The 21,576-nt window shown below is 36.7% G+C and overlaps 1 protein-coding gene across 1 annotated transcript in view; it reads right to left on the reverse strand.

Annotated features, from left to right (window-relative positions):
• Positions 1 to 21,576, reverse strand: part of BBX (BBX high mobility group box domain containing) — a 124,935-nt gene that overhangs the window by 89,337 nt on the left and 14,022 nt on the right. The window contains exons 3-4 of the mRNA XM_007946567.2: positions 11,640 to 11,835; positions 6,863 to 6,930 (exon numbers count right to left, since the gene is read on the reverse strand). Of these exons, the coding sequence (XP_007944758.1) occupies positions 6,863 to 6,930; positions 11,640 to 11,835 (264 nt within the window). The remainder of the gene's footprint in view (positions 1 to 6,862; positions 6,931 to 11,639; positions 11,836 to 21,576) is intronic.

The following is a 21,576-nucleotide window of genomic DNA, read 5'->3' on the forward strand; positions in this document are numbered from 1 at the left end:
TATTTTAAGTCTATGTCATGTTCTTGATCCCAAGTTGCTTAAAGTCGTCTGAAAGACAGCTGATTTGCACACAGCGTACACTAAAAAAAACATGAGACCTTTAATTATAGAGTTTATAATAAAATGCAAACTAAATATAATCAAGGCTATAATGTATGATACTGACATACATTATAATTAAGAAGAGGAGAAATCTAATGTGGCTGAAGAAATCAAGGAGCAGTTTCCTGGAGTAAAATGAAATATTGGTATTACAAACTTATAAAACAAATTATTTTAAAATTTCAATTACATAGATATTTGGATACATGAATTTCTTTTTATTTTTACGTAGCCAGATGGTGGTCAACAGAAGAAAACAATCAATGTGACTCCCCTTGAAGTCAGAAGTATGTGTGGATGATTTACTATGTCTAAAAACATGAACCTCTACATAATTATCAGCTCCATGAGGGCAGAGATTTGTCTGGTTTGTTCCCTGGCATGTTTAGCACATAAAAAGCATGCAAGAAACATTTGTCAAATCACTGAATGTGTGAAAAGATAGCACACAGTTCCTATACGGTTCAATTCTTATATACCACAACCTTGATTGTCTCCTTAAAGGAGGTATCTATCATCAACAGCTAGTATATTCTCTGTTAACTTTGATGCTAACTCAGCTACTCTGCTAAAGTCTTCTCTATATTGATTTCTCCCAGGTATTAAAAAGTTGCCTCTTTTGTGAGTATCTGCTGATAATGACAGTAAATTATAACTGTAATCTCTTAAAAGTTTTCAATGGACAAGGAAGTGTGCATGTATGTGTATGTGTTGCTGGTAAGGCATATTATGGCCTGCAGGAGTAATGGCTGATATAATTTAAGCTTTCAGAATGAGTACAACAAAATGCCTAGAAAACCTTATGGTAATAATAACAATATGTACCTGGAGGAAAAGAATACTTTTCAAGAGCAATGTAGTCTTGGGAGTTAGAGACAAGCAGGTATTAATAGTAACTCCATTTTACAGGATGGAAAACCAAGAAAAATGGCTTGATTATAAGTTTACTGTCCAACAAAAGAATCAGGCATCTTAAAAATCACAAGCCCATATTCTATGGCATTTTCCATATATTTGAAAGCTTGGCCTTGATGTTGTTGTTGTTGTTATGTGCCATCGAGTCAAACCCGACTCATAGCGACCCCTCCTTGGGTTTCCGAGGCAGTATCACTATGGAAGTAGGATTGCCCAACCTTCCTTCCGAGGAGTGGCTGGTGGGTTTGAACCGCCAGACGTCTGATTAGCAGGCAAGTATCTTAGCCACTATGCTACCAGAGCTCCCTGGCCTTGATAAGTCATTCAATTAAATAGATACTGATGCCTTCAAAGCTTTTCATCAGCCATGATGACTCCGCCTAAACTTCTCTTACTTCCCATTACAAACCAAGCTACTCCTTCTTTTCCTGCCAAGAGGATATTGTGGTGTTCATTCAGGTCCAACACTGAATGTTCTTTCTAAGATTAATTCAAGCTATTCTACATATTCTATGTTGAGTATCAGTCCTTCTTCTATACTCACTGAATTATTATCATTCTCTGCCTTTATTCTGTAAATTTAATTTAGCTTTCCATCTTGATTAAGATAAGTAAGAATTCTAAAAGGATATAACAGCACAGAAGATTTTTATTTCTGAAGATTACTTCTAGTAATTCTGGACCAAATACTTATTGCTCATTTATTACATTTTCATATTTAGATAATAATAAAAACTCTCATACAAGAAATAAAGTCACTGTCTGACTCTTTTAATTTCACCTGCTTCCCTTTAGCTCATCCTAGAGTTTGATGTAAGCATTATTACTTTTATTTCTTCTATTTTTTGTTGGTTCTTTTAAAATAAAAAATGTGTAAACCTCCAAGGTATTCTATTGAATAGACTGGGTCCCATCTTCTGATAGCCCCCTGCCAGCCTCTTATGGGCTGACACTAACATCATATTTTATTGACTAAATAATTTCAATTTGATTTTTAAATATTTAAACAAACTCGCTGAAATCTTATATTCATGCAAAACCCTCTTTTCCACACTTTCTTCATTATGGGTTTATTTCTTACTGAGACATCTAAGCTTCTATTTCACAGGGCCGCAGGAGAGACAAGCTTAATCTGACATTTTGAGCCAGGAGTCACTCCTTTATATCTCTCTTGCTCAATACATTTACGTATTTTGCTTCCCTAACTAGTAAATCCCTTAATGACAAATACTGTTTTTAAAAATTTATCCCAAATAAATGCATTTTAATGTACCCAAGGTATGAAGAAAATAAAGGTAGTAGATCATTTATGTAAAACACAAAAGAACCAAAATGAAATTCAAATGTAAAATTCATTCCTTGTGTTCTTCAGAGACACAAAATTATTATAAATGAAATTAAAGAATGAGGCCGGAGTCAATAACAAAAATGTTGAACTCATAATGCCATATATTTATTATGACAGATTAGGAATTAATCAGAACACTGAGGTAATGGTAAATAAGAAAATTCAAGCATTTTGTTAATTTTAAATGACCTCTAATTTGTCCCTAAGGATGTGAAAAGCACTTTACAGGAAACTGCATAGACAAAATATGCTTTTAATCTGAAACTTCATTATGTTAGTTATAGTAAATCTCTACCTTCTGAATTTTTTAAAAAATCTACTACCTATAAATTTCCATACCAAAAAAAGAGTCTTTTGAGGACTTTCATGTGTTTAGATTTCAGAGCAGTTGAAGAAAGGAAAACGTTTTTCCTTTAATAATAATATGTTAGAGTAAGAATTTTGTCATGGCATTTAAACAAAGCCATCATGGTTATACCTTTTCTGTGGAGAATTCTTGTCAAATATCACTTTATTAGAATGGTCCTACCTAACAAACCAACCATTCGTCTGTCACTCTGTCATACTGTGGTGGCTTTTGTGTTACCGTGAGGTGGGAGGCTATGCCACTGGTATTTCAAATACCAGTAGGGTCACCCATGGCAGACAGGGTTCAGGGGAACTTCTAGACTAAGACAGACTGGGAAGAAGGAAGGGGCTGTCAACTTCTGAAAAAATCAGCCAGTGAAAACCTTATGAATAGTAGTGAAACAATGACTTATTACCTGAAAACTTGATGAATAGCCCTGAAATGTTGTCTGATATAGTGTCAGAAGATAAGCCCCTCAGGTCAGAAGGTACACAAAATACGACTGGGACCTGAAGTGCTGCCTCCTCAAAGTAGAGCTGACTTTAATGACAGGGATGGCAGAAAGCTTTTGGGCCTCCCTCTGCAGATGGGGCATGACCCAAAATGGGAAGAAACAGCTGCAAACACCTATTAATAATCGAAGGCGGAATGTATGAAGCATGAATTTAGGAAAATTGGAAGTTGTCAAAAATTAAATGGAATGCATGAACATCGATATCCTAGGCTTTAGTGAGGTAAAATGGACTGTTTTGGCTATTTTGAATCAGACAATTATGCAATTAACTATGTCAGGAATAACAAATTGAAGAGGAATGGCCTCACATTCATCATCACAAAGAATGTTTCAAGAGCTATCCTGAATCACAATACTGTCAGTGACAGGTTCAATTAATAGGATTGTTACTTAAATTTATACACCAAACTTTAAAGCCAAAGATGAAGAAATTGAAGATTTTTACCAACTTCTGAAGTCTGAAATTGACTAAGCATGCAATGAAAATGTACTGATTACTGGTGATTGAAATGCAAAAGTTGGAAACAAAGAAGAATCACTGGTAATTGGAAAATATGGCCTTGGTAACAGAAATGATACTAGAGATCACAGGAATCAGATTGACTATATCTGATTTCATATTATTGATCCACAATCAACACCCATGGAAGCAGCAGTCAAGAAAACAGATGTTGTATTGCACTGGGCAATCTGCTGCAAAAGACCTTTTCAACGTGCTGAAAAGCAAATATGTCACTTTGAAGACTAAGGTGTACTTAATCCAAGCCATGGTATTTTCAATCACCTCATATGCATTGTGAAAGCTGGACAATGAATAAGGAAGACAGAACAAGAGTTGATGCTTTTGAGTGGTGGAGCTGGGGAAGAATACTTAAAGTACCATGGACTGCCAGAACTAACAAATCTATCCTGGAGGAAGTGCAGCTGGAACACTCTTCGAAAGCAAGAATGGCCAGACTTCATCTCACCTATTTTGATCATGTTGTCAGAAAGGACCATTCCCTGGAGAAGGATATCAGTCAGTGAAAAAGAGGAAGACTCTTGACAACATGGATTGACAAAGTGGCTGCAACTATGGGGTCAAGTATAGCAAGGGTTGTGAAGAAGGTGCACACCTGGGCAGTGTTTTGTTCTGTTGTACACAGGGTTGCTATGAGTCGGAGCCAATTTAATGGCACCTAACACCACCACCACCACCTAACAGTATCAATAATTCCACAGTAATTGTTCCAAATGTCAAATGCATAAAATTTCTGTATTTCTCTCCTAAATCACCATTCCAGTAATTTTCATAGGAATTAATATGCATATTTACCTTACGTTCACCATCTGTCTGTCTGCACAGGACCCTAAAGTTCTATGACCATGTCTGCAATTTGGAATAAGACTTTGAATAGAAATTTATGTGCTAAATGGAGTCTACTATATTTATTACATAAACTGTCAAAACTAGTTATATTTAGAGAGAGTATTATTTTACACAGCTTTTAATGCAATATGACCTAAATACCTCTGAGTGACAGGGAATATCAAGAAAAAGAGTTGTGTTCTTAAAAGTGGTTTTTAAAGACCTAAGTGCTGTCTACATAGTGCCTAAGGCACTTGACTGCTAACCAGAAGGCTGGCGGTTCAAACCCACCAACCACTCCTCAGAAGGAAGGTTGGACAATCCTACTTCTGTAGTGATACTGCCTCGAAAACCCAAGGAGGGGTCGCTATGAGTCGAGGCTGACTCGATGGCACATAACAACAACAACAACAAAAAGTGCTGTCTACTTCTTCCTTAGCAGATTCCCCTCTACTACACTGTCCACTTCATTCTTCAAGTCATTTTAGCCTTGTTTCTTTAGCCATAAAATTCCCAAAATATTTCACCTTCATCAGCAAGAATGGGTGTTTGTTTTTAATTCCTTGCATCATAACTGTGCTGTTCTTGAAAGGGTAAAGAAGAACTACAGAGTGAAGGAACTCAAGAAGCATATTAAAGGAGGCAGGGGAGAAAGCATCCATTTCTTTGGCTAGTATTTTAACTCTATTTAAGTTCTAGATATATCTACATTTGTTTACATTTGTGAATTTTACATTTACAATAACATTAAAAAGAGTACTAAAAGGTATTGGGCATAAACTATAATAATAACCTGATCTGTTAGGAACAATAATGCATTCTTGCAAATCATAGGAGTCAGACTGTGTTGAAAGGTCAAGTGCGCACTACGATTCCCACATTCACCTTTTGGAACATGCTTGGCACACTCTACCCTCAAGTGAAAGGCAGTGTGATGGGCCATTTGGTAGCCGCCACATGTTAGAAAGTGAAATGATGATTGACAAAGCTATTGTGTTAGAAGGTGTAATATTCATTCATGCAAAGGTACCAAGGGGCACTTTTTTTTCAGCTAAAGATTAGGTCAATACAAATAATTAAAAAGTGAGAACTACTGGTATTCCAGTTTACATTTTTTTTTTTTTTTTCTGAACTGAATTGAATGGAATCAAAAGAATTAAATTAAATTGAATATATGGTCAACAGCAATAGATACTAAATGTAAGCAATAAATAATAAAAGCATTTTATGATAAAAATAGCTTACATAGTATCTCTTAAAACTATTATTTGAATGGGCTTCATCTATAATTTATAGTGGCACACGCACAACTCTAAAAAAAAAAGGTAATAGATCTTTAATAACACTGAGTTGCTAAATCTTTATTTTACCACAATGAGTCTGGTTGAAGATTGAAAAATTTCCATCTCAAGTACCTGAGTGTGATAAAATAATAGTAACCTGAACTCAAAAGATTAAATAGGAACCTTAGAGGGCAATAAGCTTGTGTTAATGAGGGAGGAACAACTCATCAAAGGAGGGTGAGAATGATTATACAACTCAAAAAATGTAATTGATGTCACTAAATTGCGCACATAGAAACTGTTGAACTGGTATATATTTTGCTTTGTATATTCTCAATAACAAAATAAATGAGATTTAAAGAAAACAAAATAATATAACTTGCAGGTTAATTTGACTGGTCTCTTCAAAATCTGATCTATAAATGTTAGCAAAAGCAGCCCAACAAGCGAGGGAACAAGAGATCAAGAAAACAAGGTACTGAATATACAGGTCCTTTTCCATTTTAAAGACTAAACCAGTCCTAGAACACCATGTCTCCTAATTTTTCAAAACAAGAGGTTAGAATTATGCAAGAAACAGAGAGAGCAACATTTACATATTTTACCCTCATGTTTCCACTAGCATGTCTTAATGAGAATGTCACAAAAGCAAGGAATGTTCTGAATAGATAGAATAAATTATAAGATCCCACCTACAGACCCATGACACAGTCCTGCAAATATCTCATCTGAATAAAGCCTTTCTTATTCCTAGATTCACAGAACCCTCCAAATCAGCACTTGACTTGTTTTTGTGTCCTCCTGGCATTATTTATGCCACTTCTGTTATCCTGAATACACAAAAGGGTGCACATACCGTCAGGAGAACAATTTTAAGTAGAGATTTTCGTTCACGAGCTGTAAACAGTGAAACTGCAGAACTAACAATGTGAAGAGGCTATAAATGTCTGTGTTCTCAATACCCAAAGCTAGCAGAGTGAAAAGGAAAAGTAAAATGGCTTACCTCTGGTGTGCTAAGAGCATGTTCTCCAGCTAAAAGCAGCATGCTTAGGCCTCCCATTTGAGTAGGATCTAATTAAGTAAAAAAACAAATAAATCATCACTATACATGCCTGAGGGAGCTCTGGTAGCATAGTGCCTAAGGCACTTGACTGCTAACCAGAAGGCTGACGGTTCAAACCCACCAGCCACTCCTCGGAAGGAAGGTTGGGCAATCCTACTTCCATAGTGATACTGCCTCGGAAACCCAAGGAGGGGTCGCTATGAGTCGGGGCCGACTTGACAGCAAATAACAACAACAACAACAACATACATGCCTGATGTATAATATAATGCATGCAGAGTACAAAACAAAGTACTCACAAAGACTAACAATCAGAAATCCAACAAAAATAAAACTACATATAACATTTTACAGAAAACTGTCACAATTCTTTATTAATAACCTACCACATATGTGCTTAGTATTTATACTTTTGTGAGCTTTTTAAATATTACTGTTGTACTGTGTACAACAATATGTAGTATGCACCACTCCTACATAGCACTTTCTTCAATGCCACAGCTTCATACAACATAAATTACTTTCTACTGTCATGTATTGTTCTTTGCTATATGGGAAGTTTACATAGGAATTGTTAAATAAAAGAATGCTTATGCTTGTTGTCCAAGCAGATTAAAAATCTTATTTTCAAAAATTGTTATTTTGGTCATGTGAAATCAGGGCTGATTAAAAAAATCAGGCCATCAAAATAATGAGAGGGCAGAGAAGTCTGCCAAAATCTTGCGGGCTTTGTTCAAATGATTTTTGTTTAACATTTTCATAAATAAATTTTTTATAAATAAATTAATTAATGATATACTTTCTGACATTATAATCTTAGAGGTAGTCAGGACCTTGCTCTAAGTACCTTAAAGATTTAAAATAATCCTTTTCATGTTGCCTAAAGTCTTACTTTTGTTCTCTTAACAATAAATAAAAATGGAAAGACAAAAGCAAAAGAGCAGTATGGGTGATCTATGACCCAGGGTTACATTAACCCAGAAGTACTGCAGATAATAAGAAATCTTTATTTTCTGAGGTTGTCTTAAATGAATTAAATTTCAGAACTGAAGTGAATTAATATATACAAAAACACCTAACTCAGTGTCTACTGCACAAACCAAAAAAAAAATAAAACCCAAATGCACCATCGAATCGATTCTGACTCATAGTGATTCCCACTGGGTTCCGAGGCAGTCAATCTTTAAGGATGTAAACTGCCCCATTTTCCTTCCATGGAATGGCTGGCAGATTTGAACCACCAAACATCTGGTCATCAGTCAAATGCCTTAGGCACTGAGCCACCAGAGGTCCTTTAGTGATCAAAGGTTCTCAATAAATACATAAATAATGTTAGGAATCTCTCTATAATTGAAAATGGCATTAGTCACAATAGTGCCAAAGATAGCTAGTTCTTTGTTCCTTTCTGATTTTTACGGTTAAAAGTATGACACTAAATAATGCTTCTGTGTACAGTCCATCTTAACAACTCATGAAACAACACTGACCATATCATATATACAATAAAGTTAATTTAAAAAACAGAAAAAAGAATCTGTAGGTTTTTTTTTAATCAAAAAAAGCATGCTGCCAAATGATGAGATGGTCAAAAATAGCTCACTGTTGGAAGGCAGCCACATAGGACAACACACATACAGAAGCCACAGGCAGACACCAACACCTGATTTGATTAAACAAAGCTTTTTGTTTTGTGAAGATTCCATCCTTAATTAAATGGTAAGTCATTTCTTCTAGAACTATTGGGGCTATTAAAACAGATACTTACCTATTTTTATAGACAGTTTAAAACCTACTGAATAATAAAAACTAGGACTAGGAAATGGATTTAGTAGAAGTAAAAGTTTAACTTGGTTCGTTGGCAGCTAAATACTTTTGCAGCTGTCATCCTAGAGATCAGAAGGACTGGATGTTTGCTTTCTAATAAAGATAAAAATGTGTTAGCCCAAATTACAAAGTAAAATAGGAACATGCTTAACATGATGATCACTTAAATTATATACCAGTGCTACTTGGAAAGAAGCTTGCTGTACAGATACTAAATGCAGACCAAGAAATAATCAGTCTCTATTGTAATTTAACCAGGAGCTCTGACGGCACAGTAGTTAAAGTGCTAACTTTAACAAAGGCTGCTAACTGAAAGGGTCAGTGGTTCAAACCCACCAGCCATTCTACGGGATAAAAGATGAGGCAGTCTGCTTCCATAAAGATTTACAGTCTTGGAAACCCTTGAGGGGTTCGATGCTGACTATACAGTCACTATGAGTCGGATTTAAATCAATGGGCAAGGGTTTGTAGTAACTTATACCTATAAATTAATTATTTAGAAATAACAAAAATTTATTTATGTAACTACCATGCTTTCTCTTCACTGAAAGGGACTATACTAAGTCAAACTCTACATAGCTTTCTCTGCTTGGAAATCACGTATTTCACTGCTATGGGGTAGTTCAAATTATCATGAGAGTGAACTATCAGGCAAATAAAATAAAACAAAATCCATGTACAGGAAAAGCCTAGATTGGCTTTACAGGTCCAGTAGTACAAAGACGCCGACTCACTTACTTTGGACACACCATCAGGAAAAGCCAGTCTCTAGAGAAGAATTTCATGTTTGATAAAGTAGAGGGTCAGGGAAAAGGAAGGAAACCTCAGTGAAATGAACAGACACAAAAGGCACAACAACGGACTCAAACACACCAATGGTCATGAACATGGCACAGGACTGGGCAACATTCCATTGCATTATACGCAAGGTCAACATGAAGTGGAATCGACTCAGTGGCAACTAACAAGAACAGTATTCCCTAGGATTGAATAGCTAAGCACAAGGTTTAAAGCAAAATCCTTTAAATCACTTTCATCTTTTCAAAAGGAACTTAACTAAAAATATCAGATCAATGTTATCTACTAGTTAAACAGGGGTTCTGATCATGGCTTTCTAACACATCCTTTTCTAGGTAGTTATATAATGAGATAAATATGAGGAAGATGTTTATCTTCTTTCTTGTACATTGGTTTAAAAATGTTTTAAAAACCTGATGTGTTAATACCTTATTTGAAGTCAAGGTTAAGGTCTCACTTTCAATTTGCGGGCAGAAGGCCAATTAATAAACCAACAGAAATAGGACTATAAACAGACATCCTTCACAGCTTTCTACAATTGTAATAGCCTACAATTACCATGTGGCTTGTGAAGAGCAGTATGCAAAAAGTACATGCAAAAAAAAAAAAGTAGGTTAAAAAAAAACCTATAAAGATATATAAATGATAAGCAAAGGAATTCAGCTAGAGGCCAATCTTCCACATACCTTTTTCCAGTCGAGATAACACCACATAAAATACTCCAATTGATACAATCTGGGAAGTCCAGATTGCTCACCAAGACTAGTAGCAAGAAAGTCAAAGTTCAAGTTGTACCAAGTGACAGCTCAAACAAGGACAGATTTGTTTTGTTTCTTATGGTGTATAAAGGAGGATCATTTTGGGAGCTTACTCAAAATTATAATATAGACAGCTACATAACAATCACCTGGAGACTGTTTCCCTAGAATGTGCCATTAAATTAGATTGCATTTCTTAGCACTTATATTCTACACCAGGAGCTCTGGTGGCTTAGTGCCTAATGCATTTGACTGCTAACCAGAAGGCTGGTAGTTCTAACCCATTAGCCACTCCTCAGAAGGAAGATTGGGCAATCTACTTCTGTAGTGATACCACCTCAGAAACCCAAGGAGGGGTTGCTATGAGTTGGATCCGACTCGACAACAGTGAATTTGGTTTTTGGTATATTCTATACTGCCATGTTCTCTGCTGTACTTTGACTCACACACTGAATTATGAATTCTCATTAGGCCTACTGGCTATAAAAAATGATTTGTCAACACAATGACGCTCAATCTCTTTTGCAAACTTTCAATATTTTGGAAATGGTTTAGTAAACTTTGCTTGTAATAATGACATAGAAACTCAATAGCTTAACACTGACTGCACTGCTTTCACCCTGCCCAATCTCCATCCAATTTTATCCTGGCAAATTCCTCTTCTGATTATTGCATTGCAACAACCAGAAAAGACAGAGCTTTTTCAGGGGTAAATATAGATAAATACTTCTTTAAAGGTAATAAATGCTTTAGCATTCTTTACCACCCAAAGAGTATTAAAGGCTCTATATAATAAATGGAAATATCTGGAATGTTAAATTTGCCTGTACAGGAATGGGGATAGGATGGGAATGAGGGCAAGTAGAACTCCTTTTAAGATACAACTCCCAGATCCATCTCAGATTTGTGATGAAGATGTTCATATTCACGCTTTTGATATTTCAGATACTCAGATGACCCACATATTTGTGGGTTTTTAAACACTGATAATAACTTAGGTGTTTACAGGGATAGCTTGTGTGTGTAAACTATTCTGTTAAGATTATATAATTTGCTGAGCTGCTGATAGTCTATAGATTGACCTCCACATTGCTGTTTGCTTGCCTATATTGTCAGGAATTCACATGTGTAATGACTCTACCACTTGATCTATACATTTTTTCTTTCATTAGATACACAATATCTGTGTCATGCTTCAATGTAATGTATTTCTCACTCACTGCTTCACATTGGTCCTCTTCCTTTTATTCTTCTCTTTGTAAATTATTTGTTAAAAATATTGCCTAAATGTAGTGCCCTGTCCTGAAAGAAGAGATAGAAACAGTGCCCAAACTCACCAGCCATTCCAAAGTTAAGCTGAGGCATTTCTTCAGTCTTTGCTTTCTTGGGGCTTGGCAAGTCTCTTGAAGAGTCAGATGGGAAGGCCCATAGTTTCTTTCGTGGATTAACAGTGGGTGCTGGGGATTTCACAGGCTTGTTTGTTGTAGGACACCACTTGTACCCAGGATTTGCTTTCATAAATGCATCCTTATACTACAAATAAAAGAACAGATAACAGATTTTAATTAATACGTAGGTTGAAAAAGTTCTAATAGGTTCCTCTCCTTTTCTCAATTTATATTCTAAATAAGTAAAATTTCAGTAACTTCTGCGGCACAGGGCTCCAGAATCAGGACATAGTTGCCTACTATCTATTAGAGAGTCCATTTGTGGGATCAGGATACAGAGGTAGCATACTTTGTTTCTTTTAACCTCAATTGTTTTCAGTATCCAAAAAACTGCTTGATTTTGGAGTGAAGAGGCAGTTGTTTTGTAATGGAAAAAGCATGGGCTTTGGAGACAGGAAAACCAGAGTTCGAACAATACCCGTCCCACTTAGGCTTTGGTGAGCAAGGACACAGAACACAACTTCTCTGGGTCTCAGGCTTAGTTTCCATTACCTGAGGCTAATACCACTGAGTTATTACTAACACTGGTACCTAGTGCAGCAGTGATTTCAATGTCCCAAAAAAGCCACTGCCATTAAGTACATTCTGACTCATAGCGACCCTATAAGGACAGAGTAGAACTGCCCCATAGGGTTTCCAAAGCTGCATAGTGCCTAAGGCACTTGACTGCTAGCCACAAGGCTGGTGATTCAAACCCACCAGCTACTCCTTGGAAGGATGGTTGGGAAAGCTACTTCTGTAGTGATACCACCTCGGAAACCCAAGGAAGGGTCACTCTGAGTTGGTTCTGACTCGACGGCAAATTATAACAACAACTATCTTTATTGAAGCAGGCTGCCTACCTCATCTTTCTCCCACAGAGTGGCTGGTGGATTTGAATTGTAGATCTTTCTATTAGCAGTTCAGTGCTTTAATGACTGCACCACAAGTGTTCCTTCTATTTCAAAGTAGGCATCAGTAAACATAACTTTTCTCTCCTTACTCTGTGCAGGGCAAAGGTGAGTTAATATCAGGCAATAACCAGATTCTGCCACTGCTTAATATAGTGTAATAAGTATAGTAAAAAACTAAATCATGTATGCTTGGATGTACTAATAAGTAAGTAAGCACACTTAACACAAAAGTGGCAGTTTTGGGGAAAAGGAACAAGGTTGAAAAAGGGAGATGAGGAATAAGGTAAGTCACATTGGTATCTAACTCTTTAAAGAAACAGGAGATGAGGAGGAAAGTTCACCAGATGTAGAGTCTGATGATGTGGGTTCTACCTCTTCTGTTAGCCAGTAGTGGACATTAAGCCTGTCATCTAACTTTTCTCAAATTCAATTCCTCCAACTATAAAGTACAATAGTATCTGCCAATACTGCAGAGCTATCTAACGAGCAGATGTCATTACATATGTGAATGTGCTCTGAGAGCTAAGATGTGTAACACTGAAATGAATCCATCATAGATTTTAAGTTTTTATTTCCATGTTTCAACCCTCACTGATACAGCTTCTTCTTTATACTCCTATGGCTTCTCCATTCTTTTTTTTTTACCCTCCAACTCCTCTACCTCTTTCTTCTTTGTGGTAACAGCACTAAATGAAATATATTTATTATTATTCATTATATATTGCCAAAAGTTATCTGATACTCATTTTGCATGTACTCTTCAACTATTATGCTATGAGTGCTAAGTATTTTATTGAATTACTATTTTTAATCCTTATACTTATTTTTTTATCAAAAGTCACTCCATGTGTGAAATTAACTAATTCCATTATAAGCTCCAAATTGCTTTTTATGCCATCAGAGAGCCTAGAAAAAAAGTTTCTTTTATCTTTGGTGCAAGGGAAACCAAACCAAACTCACTGCCATAAAGCTGATTCAGACTCACAGTGACTCCGTTGGGTTTCCAAGGCAGGAAATCATTACAGAAGTGGATTGCCCAGCCCAATCTTCCTTCTGCAGAGTGACTGGTGGATTTGTACCACCAATCTTCTGGTTAGCCATCAAATGTCTTATAAGGGCACTATACCACGAAGGGAGCATAGTGGCTAAGACACTTGCCTGCTAACCAGACGGCTGGCGGTTCAAACCCACCAGCCACTCCTCAGAAGGAAGGTTGGGCAATCCTACTTCCGTAGTGATACTGCCTCGGAAACCCAAGGAGGGGTCGCTATGAGTCGGGGCCGACTCGACGGCACATAACAACAACAACAACAACAACCACGAAGGGAAGAATATGTAATCCAAATAACAAACTCTTTCTACCATTTTATTTTAAACCAAATAGATGAAAACTGTAATGGAACTATGAGCAATGTTAATAGTCAATTGCCTAGAATTATTACAAAGTTATTTTAACTCAAATTTTCTGAATTCAAAATCTTACTTTTTTTTCTTTGATTGTATAAGCTTACTGTAAATCGACCTGTTAAATACATGTGTGTATGTAGAAGGTGGTTGTTGTCGTTATTTGCCATTGAGTCGGACCCGACTCTTAGTGACCCCTCCTTGGGTTGCTAAGCCAGTATCATTACAGAAGTAGATCGCCCAACCTTCCTTCTGAGGAGTGGCTGGTGGGTTTGAACCACCAGCCTTCTGGTTAGGCACTATGCTACCAGAGATCCTATGTAGAAGGTAAGCACAAAAAAACTATGATACATTCCCACTTTTCTTACAAAAATACTGAATTCCAAGAGGACACAAGGCCAGAATGAAACTAGAATTTACCATCACATAACAGAATGCATTTGGATTTATCAAATGTGATATAAGAGATATCCAACCATAGTGTGCATTCATGTGCACAGGGGGATTTACATATTAAGCTGAGGCAGACAAATAGCCTTGCCTGCTGTCTGGAGGTGGAAAGTGACAAATGACAGGGGGAGGTGCAAATGGAAGTAGCAGACACATGCATCATTATTGTGTCCCAGTAAAAGGCACATGGTTGAGTTAGTCAGATGAAAAGTCATTTGGACAAAGGTCAACACTCTATAATGTGACAAAAGACTTTCAAACAAATTGATTAACATATTTGTCATGACAAAAGAATCTGACTCATTTTTTAAGTACTTTAAATTCCCTAAGAAGAAAGTCACAGTTGTAAAAGGTGTTAGACTGATAGATGTTAGCAGCATTTGGATTTCTTCCATTTGTCAGGTGAGCCCCAAACCTGTTCCCCGCTCCCCATGTGGATCTACTGGATAAGCTCTTTAACAGCCAGATGTCACACCTGTTGGTAAGAATCATTTAATAATTTGCTTTAGTGAAACCAATAAATGCGGCAGAAATGATAACACTGTCATCCTTATGAATGAATTATTGCCAACATCAACTATTTTTAATGCACTGATGATACTAACAGAGGCCAGCTCCAAATAACTTATGATGGGGAATTGTGCTGCACACGACATAAAGCAGTGACAATCACCGTATCATAATCGTTTTTCTGTCTGTTGCCACCCCACACCTTTCCTTTCTGAAATACTTTGTGAACATCTGCTAGATGACAGACACTAGTGAGCCACTGGAGACAGAAAAGACCATGAATTAGACAGAAGTTCCTGCCTTCATGTTGCTTACAACCCATAATTAGTCACACAAACATATTCTTCTTTTTAATGTGGTCTATAAGCCTTGCCCTGCCTGAGGCACAATAAATAGTTTTGCAAAGGTCCCTAGAGGGGATACTACCTATGGGCTGAAGAACAAAGGACAAGATGAAAGCCTGCAGTGTGATGATTTACCTAGAAAATAATAATTGAGAATTCACTATGACAGTCAATATTCTATCTGTACCACACTATTAATCTTGAGGACTCTGGAACTCTATATAAATGTTCAATACCATGACAACATTCATTAGTTCAATAAAATATACATTGATAACTTTCTCTGTGCAGAAGTTTAAGAATATGGGAGGCAGAAAAAACAATGCACAGTCCTTGTACTTCAGGAGTTTAAAGCTTAGACAGAAATGCTAGAAATATATATAAAAGCACCCAAGTCCATACATGGCAGTGTATAAGCACCTAGCCATCAGCAGAGACAGGAAAAGAGACGCTCAGGGTGTAAGGATGTCTATCTGTCCCCGGGAATTGGCATCTTACCAATCACTTGCTCTGATTCAGCTACAGTAGATGACAGAAAGGCTTAATCCTTTGTTATGATGAGATTATTAGGAAGGATTACTGAGAAGGCTGGGTAAGGGAGAAACTTGGGAGGTATTTTATATCTTCTGAAGTACATGGATAAGTGAAGCTATTAACATCCAGATCAACCAAGTGGGCAAAATTTATCATCACAGAATTGAAAGGGGCCATTAAAGTAAAAATTCACCTTCCTATGGTTTCTACAGTGTTTCTTCAAATTTCTAACGAAAACGTAAGTGAAGTCTACTTTATGGACATAATTCCTGATTTAAGGTGTACATTAAATGCTGGCTCCCTTCTCTGGACCCCTACACCATCGTCCTATTTTATTATCAATAATAGTACATCATCATTACCCCATAATAACATTAAATTCATACTATTTGTCACAGTATTTTTCCCACTTAATATTTTACAATGACAATACCATGTCAAAAGATACGCTATTTTTTAAGAAAATGGTTCACATTAAAGACTTTACCACATCATTTACAAAAGTATAATTTCATCTAAGAATTACTGAAGAATAACATCAATGTCAATAATAGTATTTATGACTGGTATATGAACTGATACACAAATCTTTTATAATTGGTGGATGGATTTATCTGAAAGTCCAAGTAAAATTTCTAACTATTATTACAGTCTAGATCTCTTACACAGAATGAAAGAGAATGATAAATCTGGTGAGGTCCAGTAATAAATAAGGGAACCTGGGAACATGTGATCTATAGAAATAAGGGAACCTGGGAACATGTGATCTATAGAAATAAAGACAGTTGTCTCTTGTTAAAATGCGTAAAGTACCACCATGACATAAAATTATGCAAGAGGAGTCACCTTATTTTCAAAGGAAATTACATGATTTTTGTGAGAGACATAACACATATGTGACATTATAAATAGTCAGTGTACTCTGTAGGGGGTTATTTGAGCTCTAGCATAATAAAGTTTGAGACAGCTGGACATCTTCCCATTAGCAAAAGTCACATGAGAGAAGGATGGTAGAGGACAGAAAGTCATGTGTGAAGTGGCACTAATTTATAGTACTTAGTTATAGGATCTTTCCTTCACAAAAATTTAAAAATTACGACGCAATGGTATTACCTGATTTGAATCATTCTTGCTAAATGTTTTTTAATAATAGAACAGTAAATTAATAGAAGAGTAACTTACTTCCAGGGTTTTTGACAGAATAAAAATATTTTAAACTATATATTATCCTGTAAAACATTCATGATAAATATTTTAAACAAAGCCATTCCAATAGAAACTACACAGGTGAATGAATACATGACTTGAATCAGTGACCGGGGAATTGGATGACTGTTCTGTTGTGGAAAAAAAATAAAAGAAAAATTGAATGCAAGGCAGTAGGCTAAAAAAATGGTTACTTTAATTGCTGGTTTAATTGGTAAAAGTTAAGAATTATTGTGACAAAAGTCATTGTTTTCACATACTAAATATATATACATATGTAAGAGTATAATTGCACTCCTTAATTTGGGCAATTATGAGAAAGACAGTTTAATTGGTTTGAACTAATAAGAAAATCTCAATTTCTTTAAAAATTTAATTTTGTTATTTTTTAATAGGGATCTGAATGAGAAAGCGTTACCCTGTTGTTGCTTTTCAAAATATACTAATAGATAAGAATTAATCTGCAAATCTTTCAAAAAGTGAAAAGATTATCTTTTACCCACATACCTTTGAATGATCACAAATTCCAAAGTAATCAGTATTTATTGTATTAACATCTTACACATTCTTTCAGTGTTGGGTCCCTTAGTTGAAAATTAACATCTGAAGCCAAATGCCAAAATAAGTTTGAGAGACAATCAGGGACTCTGATTCTTAATTCTTAATTCTAAATTTAATTTAATTTAATTAAGAATTCCAAATTCTTAATTTATCACTCACCAGCTGTGGGACTCGGGAGCTCTGGTAGCGTAGGGCCAAAGGCACTCAACTGCTAACCAGAAGGCTGGAGGTTCAAACCCACCAGCCACTCCTCAGAAGGAAGATGGGGCAATCTACTTCTGTAAAAGATACAGCTTCGAAAACCCAAGGAGGGTCGCTATGAGTCTGCTCTGACTCAACAGCACATAACAACAACAACAACAGCTGTGGGACCTATATAAAACTTTGGTTGTTAGGTGTTGTCAGGTTGTTTCCGACTCATAATGACCCCATGCAGAGCAGAACAAAACACTGCCTGATCCCGCACCAGCTCCATAAACCTTGCTACACTTGAGCCCATTGTCGCAGCCACTGTGTCAATCTATCTCGTTGAAGGCCTTCCCCTCTTTCATCGACTCTCCACCTTATCAAGCATGACATCCTCCTCCAGGGAATGGCCCCTTCTGACAACATGACCAAAGTAGGTGAGATGGAGTCTGGCCATTCTCGCTTCCAAGGAACATTTGGCTGCACTTCCTCCAGGACAGATCTGTTAGTTCTTTTAGCAGTCCATGATACTTTCAGCATTCTTCGCCAGCACCACAACTCAAAAGCATCAACTCTTCTTCGGTTTTGTTCATTGTCCAGCTCTCACATGCATAAGAGGCAACTGGAAATATCATGGCTTGTGTCAGGCGCACCGTAATCCTCAAGGAGACATCCTTGCTCCTCAGCACTTGAAAGAGTTCCTTCGTAGCTGACCTGCCCAGCGCTACACGATGTCTAATGTCCAGACTGCTGCTTCCATTGGCATCAATTGTAGAACCAACCAACGTGAATTCGTTGACAACCCCAATCTTTTCTCCATTTATCGTGATGCTGCTTAGGCTCAGTTGTAAGGATATCTGTCTTCTTTATATTGAGATGTAATCCATACTGCAGACTGTATTCTTCAGTCTTCATCAGTAAGTACCTCAAATCATTCTCACTTTCAGCAAGCAAAGTTGAATCATCTGCGTATCTCAGGTTATTAAAGATTCTTCCTCCAATCCTGATGCCACGTTTTTCTTCACATAGTCCAGCTTCTTGGATTTTTTCTTCAGCATATAGATAGAATAAGCATGGGGAAAGGATACAATCCTGATGCACTCCTTTCTTGATTTTAAACCATGTAGTGTCCCCTTGTTCTGTTCGAATGACAGCCTTCTGGTCAAGGTACAGATTCCTCATGAGTACAATCAAGTGCTCAGGAATTCCCATTATTCTCAATGTTATCCATAATTTGTCATGATCCACACAATCAAATGCCTTTGCATAGTCAATAAAACACAAGTAAACATCTTTCTGGTATTCTTTGCCTTGAGCCAAGATCCATCTGACAACAGCTATGATATCGCTTGTTCCATGTCCTCTTCTGAAACCAGCTTGTACCTCTGGAAGTTTTCTGTCAACATACTGCTACAACTGTTTTTCAATTATCTTCAGTAAGATCTCACTTGTGTGCAATATTAATGATATTGTTCGATAATTTCCACATTCTGTGGGATCACCTTTCTTTGGAATGGGTACAAATGTGGATCTCTTCCAGTCAGTTGGCCAGGTAGCTGTCTTCCAAATCTCTTGGCATAACCGAGTAAGTGCCTCCAGTGCAACATCCGTTTGTTGAAATATCTCAATGGGTATTCCGTCAATTCCTGGAGACTTGTTCTTTGCCAATTCCTTCACTGCAGCTTCAACTTCCTGCTTCAGTACCACTGGTTCTAGATCATATGCCACCTCCTGAAATGGATGAAGATCGACCAAGTCTTTTTGGAATAGTGACTGTGTATTCCTTCCATCTTCTTTTGATGTTCCCTGCATCATTCAATATTTTGCTCACAGAGTCTTTCAATATTGCAACTTGAGGCTTAAATTTTTTCCTCAATTTTTTCAGCTTGAGAAATGCCAAGCGTGTTCTTCCCTTTTGGTTTTCTAACTCCAGGTCTTTGCACTTTTCATTATAGTAATTGGATTTGTCTTCTCGTAAAACTTTGCAATTTTATTTAATTTAAATACTTAAGTGTTAGTGTTTATTGACAATTACAAATTACTAACAATTTCAGACTGATATTTATGAAAATCAAGTAGCTGGTTCATCTAATTGATTTTGCTAGGGGAGTTCTGGTGGCATAGTGGACAAAGGCATCTCAGTGTTAACCAGGAGGTCAGCAGTTCAAACCCACCACAAACTCAGCAGAAGGAAGACAGGGCAACCTATTTTCATAAAGATTTACAGCCATGGAAACCTAATGGGGGTCGCCGTGCACTGGAATCAACTTGATGGCAGTGAGTTTAGTTTTTGGTCATTAGTAAAGGTGGATCTTATCTGCCCAGTTGTGCAAAGGGATACATTAAGTTTTGGTTGATTTTTGTGTGTTTCAAAGGCTAATTTTGCATTTTAGTAGCCCATCACTGTGGTACAGTTCCAATTAAAAATAGTAAATAATTAAGTAGAAAAATATCAAAAAGAAACAAATTTCTAAGTCTGTTTATCAGGAATAATAATAAAACTAACATTTGTAATGCAATTTATACTTTGCCTAAATGCTTGGATGAACATTTCCTCATTTGTATTTTACCTCCACTCTGTGTGGGCAGGCATCTTTATTGTGGAAGTTCAGGAAGGTTTAAGAAGGCAGAGGACCAACCATGTATGAGGAGTACCTCTACTATCAACTGTGTCCCTCCCTTTGGATAAATCATTTGATTTTTTCTGTGCCTCCATTTTCTTCTCTTTAGAGTTCAAAAAATAATATCTACCTCTTGTGCTTATTCTGAGGATTAAATGAGTTGAATACTTAGAACATCACCCTGGACACCATAAAGCAATATTTAAAACTTGGTTATTATCATTTCAAAAATAATTATCTTCATTTTTTCTTTTTAAATACAGTGAAGTCCTGTTATCTAGAACACAGAACTAGACAAGATATGAGAAAGGAAAGATTTTGGAGCCCACACTATGATATTACTACTCATGTCCACAAGAGGTGGTGGCATTCCTAATTAAGCCACACTCAAAAAATCCCATATAGCGTAAGTAATTTCATTATAGGCAGCAAATAGCCAACAGAAGAGAGAAATGTCAACTAACAGCTACTGGTGGACTTGAAAGATCCTTGAAAAAGCAAAGAAAAGTTCAAAAGAACAAAACAGTTGAGAATCATTTTATATATGGACAAAAATTACAACATACCTCAATTGTTCACAAAGGTTATCAAATTACAGATTATAAAATAATTTTTGTTTAGAAATAATGGATTAGAGTTTTAAGTTTTCAAAAAAAAAATGTTTGGAATACTTTAAGTAAAGAAATATTTAATAATTTTAAAAATAAAATCTCCAGGATAAATACATAAAATTAAAGGAACAGTAAGTTTCATCTCTCTGGAAATCACTTAAGTGTAACATTGATGTTTTTCAATGATGCTGAATAAATTAGGTGCCACTATAGTTTAAAGCGGAGAGGAAACTCAGGCTCGCCCAGAGTAGCAGGACCAGAAGAGCAGGAGCAAGGGGATAAAAGCCTTGAACCCGGACAGAAGAGCAGTCAGCCCCAGGGATACAGGTGAGCAGAGACAACTCAGGGATGCCCAAAGAAGCAGGCCAGCAGAGCAGGAGAAAGGGGATTAAAAGACAGGAAGCCGGACAGAGGAACAGTCAGCCACAGGGACCCAGGTGGGGGTGATACGAGAGGTCTCCAACAGCAGGACAAACTTGTCTGTCGGTTTGTCCTACTGTGGTGAC

The sequence above is a fragment of the Orycteropus afer genome, unplaced genomic scaffold (genome assembly GCF_000298275.1).
Source record: "Orycteropus afer afer isolate SDZICR_OR568_19922 unplaced genomic scaffold, OryAfe1.0 scaffold00166, whole genome shotgun sequence".
Classification (NCBI taxonomy): Eukaryota; Metazoa; Chordata; class Mammalia; order Tubulidentata; family Orycteropodidae; genus Orycteropus; species Orycteropus afer.